This window comes from Esox lucius, chromosome 12 (assembly GCF_011004845.1).
Source record: "Esox lucius isolate fEsoLuc1 chromosome 12, fEsoLuc1.pri, whole genome shotgun sequence".
Taxonomy (NCBI): Eukaryota; Metazoa; Chordata; class Actinopteri; order Esociformes; family Esocidae; genus Esox; species Esox lucius.
In genome coordinates this window covers 7,320,899-7,328,374 of record NC_047580.1, presented here as the reverse complement: position 1 = coordinate 7,328,374, position 7,476 = coordinate 7,320,899, and the positions used below count along the sequence as shown (strand labels likewise).

General features: G+C 42.7%; 2 protein-coding genes across 2 annotated transcripts; both read right to left on the bottom strand.

Annotated features, from left to right (window-relative positions):
* Positions 1-534: 534 nt before the first annotated feature.
* On the bottom strand, positions 535-1,606 carry LOC105025745 (uncharacterized protein SCO4629-like). Its single transcript, XM_034296096.1, has 3 exons — positions 1,359-1,606; positions 1,107-1,230; positions 535-772 (listed from the first exon to the last, which is right to left on the bottom strand). The coding sequence occupies exons 1-3, from the start codon at positions 1,563-1,565 to the stop codon at positions 615-617; spliced, it is 489 nt and encodes a 162-aa protein (XP_034151987.1). The 5' UTR covers positions 1,566-1,606; the 3' UTR covers positions 535-614.
* Positions 1,607-2,827: 1,221 nt separating this feature from the next.
* mtg2 (mitochondrial ribosome-associated GTPase 2) lies at positions 2,828-7,220 on the bottom strand. The gene is made up of 6 exons (XM_010896678.3): positions 6,631-7,220; positions 5,671-5,818; positions 5,272-5,387; positions 4,911-5,129; positions 3,475-3,613; positions 2,828-3,386 (listed from the first exon to the last, which is right to left on the bottom strand). Exons 1-6 carry the CDS (start codon positions 6,859-6,861, stop codon positions 2,986-2,988), a joined length of 1,254 nt encoding a protein of 417 aa, XP_010894980.1. The 5' UTR covers positions 6,862-7,220; the 3' UTR covers positions 2,828-2,985.
* Positions 7,221-7,476: the final 256 nt, after the last annotated feature.

The window sequence follows — 7,476 nt, the reverse complement described above, 5'->3', positions numbered from 1 at the left end:
GCATGGTCTCTTAAATTTTTCCAGAGCTGTAATACAAGCCATAGCCACATTAGCCTTCAAAAAGTCCCACATGTGACTTGGGTGTTGAGAATAAATATGACCATAGCTTTGTAGATTTGTGGCAACTAGGCTACATAACGACCAGAGCTAAATAAACAAGAGAACATCATTGGGAAGACCCAGAATCTACTGAGTGTAAATACACCGACAATAACAAACTATTTGTACCTTATTTCAAATAAAATCTTACCCCAATACCATTTATCATATAATTAGCATTTTTCTTTACAAATGAATCCTTTAAGAATACAATTAAGGCTCGACCTAAAAGTGCTCCATTGTTAAATGTGGGCTCTTCTTCCCACTAGCTGTAGAATAATGCAACAGCAATAACCAAAAGTTTTCAACTCCGGTCCTCTAGTACCCCCAACAGCACACAATATTATGGTAGCCCTGGACAAGCACAGCTGATATAATTGTCAACTAATTATCACGCTCTCATTGAGTTGAATTGGGTGTGCTTGTCCAGGGCTACAACAAAATTGTGTGCTGTTTGGAATACTCGAGGACCGGAGATATACCCATAGTTTCTTCATATCTATAACGAGCAGAGTCTAACCTGGGATGTTATTCTCCTTGAGCAGTCTGTAGGAGAAGCGTATGTTCTCTCCGGTGTTGGTGGCCTCAGTCTCCAGCAGTATGTTCTCCCTGGGAACCCCCATCTTTAGAGCCACATCTAAGAACACATCAGCCTCTGGCCTTGTCCACACACCTGGGACAGACAGACACACACACACACACACACTTTAGGTATCTCTATCCTTTTGGAACATAAAATGCTTTCTCTTTCAAAATCCAATCTTCACTTACAACCCAAAATCTAATCCCAATCCTACCCTCTAATCCTAATGTTTATCCTAAACTTAATCCCTAAGACAGAAATAGCCATTAGTACCATAGGTTTTCAATCCCCCATCAAGTTAAACAAAAATATTATATTGTGATATTGTATAGAAACACTGGAAAAAAAGCTATGCATGGAATCATGTATTAGTTTGTTTTTCTGAATGGGCCGGAAAAGTGTAAGAGTAAGACGTCTTTCTGACCAGCAGTCTGGTTGCCTAGGTAGCCTGTGAAAAGCAACCAAGGAGCCCATCCCTCTAGGAAGAGGACAGCTGACCTCTCCGCCACACGCACGTCATGGCAACCAAGTCCAATTATGACATCACTCTGAGAGAACATACATTATGATGTGAACAATGGAGAAAGCCTTGATAATTAAAATGACAGAAATAACTAGAGCACGACATGGAATAAGAAATATTATGTGTACGGACAATTTGGTATAAAAGGCATGCCTTTTCCAGAGGTTGCCGCAAACAAAGGTAGTCCCACAGAACTCTGGCCCACTTCTCACTCTCATTATCCATTCCTCTCACATGCTGGCCTGTGGAAGAAAACAAACACACTTCAAAAGTAGAACCAACTGAAATAACTAACACCACCCACTTACTGAACGAATCTAACAACACGCAACACAGGCATTTCTCACAGGTCAACAACATCCTCTCGTTAAATACATGCGGTGTGGAGAGGAGGCACTAGGGCTCACCTCAGGTTAGCGCAAAGAGCAGTACTGGAGGTCCTCTCCGTTGACACAGAAAATGTGAAAAAGCAGCATCAAAAACAACAACAGCTCCCTGAAGGTGATGACGTAGGCGATCCTTTAAAAGCACACTGCAGTAGTAGTGGCTCAGCACCGCACTGCAGCAGCCAGGCCCAATGTTCAACTCACCAACACCCCTAAGCATCACTCAGAAGCTATCATCACATCCGTTCGATTTTCTCATTTGTCCCAAGGATAAAAGCTTGGCACGGTGTCTTTTTTTCTCTCCTCTCAGTGTTTGATTACTGAATGATACTTTACCCGGGATGCAATGCCAGTTTTCAGGCAGATTCCAGTCTGACGTTACCTAATCTATATTCTATCCAGTTACTCTCTTTGTCTGTCATTGGCTAGTTTATGTCATAATGGTTTTTTTCGATTTGACTGCCTGATTAGGCCTTCTGTCTCAGAATTGGTTTGTAAGTCCCTAGTAAATAACTGTTCTTGTATTAGTGGTCAGCACACCGACCATTTCTATGTAATAGTCAAAGTACATGTTTATGACTGTCTATAGAGAACAATCCGGGGGAACGCATTAGCGTGAGGTATACTGCAGCGTTGAGAACACCAAGCATGTACACCCACTTTGTTTTGTTATTGTGTTGTTCACACAACCAGAACAAACCCTACCCACAACAAATGAGGCATACATTTGGTTCCAAAACATAGCTCCACCTCACCTAGCCGTATTGCTTCTGTCCAGTCCTATTCCACCAGTGAAGGGGTGTAAACAAGGACAAATGGAATGAAAAGAACGCCTGACCTGACCCCGTACGCTCTCACTGCCTTTTGGGAGTCCAGTCAGCTGCAACACATCGTAAACATCTGCCACTGTGACCTCAGGTACAGAGTTCAAAGGTCAGCCCAAAGCCTGATTGTTTTTTTGTTTTTTTTCAACAAAGAAACACTTACAAAAATCCAGATTTTTCTGAAACAAAAAACCCTAACCTAAACCTTACCTTACCTTACCAGTTTTAAGTGTTAAATTCAATAAGGTGATGTTAGTGTGGAAAGCCCAAAGTATACTACGAAGACTATTTAAATGTCTAACATGCACCAATGCCTGGATTTTTTGTTATTGATAATTCAAGGGAAAACACAGAACATTATGACATCTTATGTGCAAATATGACATCACAATAAAAAATACTAAAAACTGAATCATGCTTAATGAAAGTAATTTATAAAATAAATACATTCCATACGTCACACTTGACAATAGCATCTTTAGTTGTTTAATTTGAACAAACTACATTAGGCGGGTATAGAAAAAGTAAGGAAAAGGCATGGAAGTCTGACAGTCCACAATTCCGGCAGGCCTACCACTTGGTAGGTTTGTCCTCGCCACTACTCAGTACCTGGGTCACCAGGTAACCATCATACAGCTCCCTGAGATGGAGGATGAGCTCCTCTGTATTCAGGCCGGTGAGTGCCGACACAGGGATCACCCGCTGCTCCACATGGTCTCTAAGAGCCTTCAAATTAACCCCCGACCCGGGTAGGTCCATTTTGTTGGCCACAATAGCGTGAGGCCGGTGGGAGAGACCGGGTTCATACTGGTCCAGCTCGTAGCGCAGATACTGGAGCTGCATCCAGGGTTCTGGCGAGGACATGTCCAGGACATAGAGCAAGAAGCGACAGCGCTCTATGTGGCGGAGGAAGGAGACCCCCAGACCTCGGTTTAGATGGGCCCCACGGATGATACCGGGGATGTCAGCAACTAGGCACAGCGAAAGAGAAGGAAGGTTAACTACAGGACCGACCTGAGGCCAGAACATAACGTGCAACAACAAAACAAAGCCTTTTACCTGCCACTTGCTCGTGGTCCCTGTACTTAACAATGCCCACGTGGGGGTTGAGGGTAGTGAAGGGGTAGGCAGCCACGGCAGGCCTGGCATTGGAGATGGCCCTCAGGAGAGAAGACTTCCCAGCATTGGGAAATCCAACCTGCAGTGGAAAACACACACACAAACAGGTAAATCACACACACAAACAGGAATACACACACACAAACAGGAATACACACACACACAAACGGCTAAATCACAGAAAAATGTATACACTCTGGAAGGCTGAGAGCACCCCACTAATACAGCACCCTTTGTAAGTACTGTAGAATAGAAGTTTATTTTATAAATTTTTTAGACTCAGTGGTGCAAATGTTTGGGATTAAGATCAAACAATTATTATCAGGTTAAAGTATAGAGTCTGTGGTTTAATGAAAGGGGATTAGTGTACGTATTGGTTTCATTCACCAAGAAGTAATGAAATACATTTGTATTCATAGCCCCCCTGTTTCAGGGTAACAAAAGCATTGGAATAAGTTCTTTGTGGTCGTTCAGGGTATCTTATTTCTGCAGGCACATGGAAGCAGTGATTTTGAACTCTTCAGGGAAGGCTCTGTATTGACATTGGAGCCTGCTAGTTTAGCTCAGACCATTTGCTTTTGAAGGAGTACGGACTGATGACACTGTCAAGTATGAAACTGCAGTAAGTCCCAGTCATTGGCAGTAAATAAGTGAAAAGAGAAGCAAGCTGAGGTAAAAAGGGGATTTGCAAATTCATTGATGTTGTTACTGCTAACGATCAAATATTTATTTTATAGTATCAAAGAAAAGTCCTGTCTGCTAATGTACACACAAATGCCTTCAAACTCACTGGATGGAAGGACAACAACCCAAAAAAGACTGCGATAGCAACTAAGAGTTTCTCAGGGCCAAAAAGTGGACTGGTCAAGTCAATCTCTCAATAGAAATCCAAATTAACATGTCTTTCATAAAAATGAGGCAAAAGGCAAACAGGTTTTATAGCTAAAAATAAAACTGAAGATACAGGCCTGGCAGAGCATCACCAGAGAAGACACCCAGCATACGTTGGTATCAATGTTTTGCGACTAGTTAATTAATGCAAAGAACAATGTCACCAAATATTAAACATAAGCACCCAACTTAGACATTCCATTAATCTAAAATGGCAGAACAAAAAAGTAGTCTCATTTATAAACGGTAAAACAAGTATGTACACATACAAAAACCCTAACCCTAAAAGAAAATCTAAGAATCTATACTTCAACCTTACGGTATTGGTTTGATTCCAAATCTTGTTTAGGATTACGGAGCCAACCGGAAGAAGAAATGCTACTCTTCATTCTTCCAAAGGGCGGAGCATTCTTACAAAGTTCTAAGGCCAGGGCACATTATGCTAACCTAATCACTGGACACTGAGTCACGCTCCCATGTCTCACCAGTCCAGCGTGGGCCATAGTGCGCAGCTCCAGCTGGAGGACTCTCTCCTGGCCTCTCTCTCCTGGGGTGGCAGTAGTAGGGGCGCGGTTCTCGTTAGACAGGAAAAAGCGGTTGCCCTTTCCCCCAGCTCCTCCAAACACGGCCACGTACTCCTGGCCGTTCTGGGAGAGGTCCGCCACCGTCTCCCCCTGCTCCTTCACCACTGTCCCCATTGGCACCTGCATGGCCCCACCACACCCCCAACGTCAGTTACACTTCATTTTACCCTCTGGGATGTACTGAGTAGTCTCACGGTAAAATGACAGTCATAAAGGCACAAGTCAACAGTTCTATAAGAGCCCATAATTCAATGCGACTTACAGGGATGTAGGTTGTGCCAGCGTTGCGTCCGTAGCAGTTTTTACTGCCTCCTGATTCACCATCTTCTCCTTTGTAGACGGGGGCGACCTGCGCTAAAGATTTCACCTGCCGGTTGACTGGAGGCACGCAAATGAAATAGGACTTCAGCGTCTCAAGTGCGCATATGAAACCTGTCTTAAAAGTCATGGTTAAAATGTCCCTCGTTTGAAAATGTCAGCCTGCTTACATCCAATCTTAGCTACGCCTATTATGGATCTGAACACTAGCACAGCTTTGACCCGGAAAGCCAAATGAAAACCAGTCAGAAGTCCGATCGAGGCTTTGAAATCAGAGGGTAATGTAATCAGTATGCTGGGGAAGAGTGCAACACTGTTGACAGGAGCAGACTTTCTAAGCCACCTTTGATGATGATGTTTCCCCCGTCTCCACCGTTCCCCCCGTCCGGTCCTCCCCACTCTTTCCGGGGCTCACTGTGGAAAGTGGAAGCCCCTTTCCCGCCTGCTCCAGCCAGTAGCTTCACCTTGCGGTGGTCCACAAAGTGCCGAGTCTGAACGACAGAGCCAGAGAGTGTAGAAGAAACACAGTTTACAGCGTGACATCATAGCCCACTGGCATGAAATCCAAATTCAAACGTAACATTAGTCATCTTGTTCTTGCATACTAGCTTCAGTCTATTTTACAATTGATTGGTTGAAAAGCATTCTGAGCCACAGTATAAAAACATGGGCAATCCTATGAAGCATGATGGGATGTTTATTTTACTTTTGTGAGATGTAATTGATGATCCATTGTCCAAATCGGCCTGGTCAGTAAAAAGCATCTAGGAATTTTATGACACTGACTGCAAAATCATCAGTGTTGTGCAGCCAACAGAGCATGAGGGGATGTGGTATAAGACAATATACTAGGCTAAGAGTTGTTCTTAGTCATGATGCATCCCTGCAAAGCTTTACTATATTATCCATATACCCCATAGCCCCTTGTGCCCTGTGGCTTACTTATAAACTGGTTGGGTTCAATCCTGAATGCTGATTGCCATGGCATGTAACCGTATACGAGGGGTATGACATAACATCACTTTTTCCTGCTCCAATGGCATCACAAACTAGTTCATAAGTGCAATAAACCACAGCTAGGCTCTGTGCCCATGCACTCGGCAATGTATTGAGCCTAAGAACAGCTCTTAGCCTTGGTATATTAGCCATATATCCTACCCCCTTGAGCCTTATTGTTTACATCTCAGGGTTTGTGCTAAATGGCTAATATGATGCAACTAGAGCAGCAAAGCGATGTCATACTCGTCTTAACCAGCTAAACTGCTAGGATGTTGCTTTACAATTGTAAACAAACAATACGTACCAGTTTTTTTTCAGAAAGCTCTTTTTTCTTAGTAATTCCTCTAGGTTGGGCGCACACTGGACAGGACGTGGCGAAATTTCTGATTACATTTGTTACCCTCTGTGCTGCCAACCAGCTAGCTTTCAGCTCGTTCTTAACGCAAACTTGTGCAAATATTCGGCTCATCTCTTGGACCAACCATCTCTGCTTTTGAACCTTGGCAAACGTGTTTAACATTGCAAAAGAATGCATGTAATGTCAGAAGGACACAGCTAGAAATGTTGCTATGACCTCAGTTAATTAACATTATATTGAGCCGCAAACATGGGTACTACAAGAATTTTGTACTACAACTAATTTAACCAGCTAAATCAGCAGCAGTGTCATGACAGCCAGCTATAGCATTTACAGCACATTATTGGTTTGTAAGAGTAGAGTCCCTTTCAACAAGCCGACTAATTAAATCAGCAATAATCCTTACTAATAAAAAAATTATAATCTAGATGTCCTTCATAAAACTTCGCCATTTGCAACTAACGTAACAAAGCTAACTGTTAATAATGTGACTTCAATCCAGGAGCTTGCTAAATCAGCATCAGCGTCCTCTGATCTGCGTCTTGTGAGCAACATTAAAGAAACACTTCCGGGTCACGAAAATCTGGAATTTTCAAAATAAAAGAGACTAACGAATGACTTAACTGAGATAAATTGAGTTTATTAATTGTTTGAGAACATGTACCTCTCAAAACATTGACAGCAATTCAAATATGATCATATTTGAGTAATTTCGATAAAAAGTGGGTGTTAGTGGGTGTTAAAACACGTTCCAAGGGTAAAATTCAGACAATGCCAATGACAGAATATGGA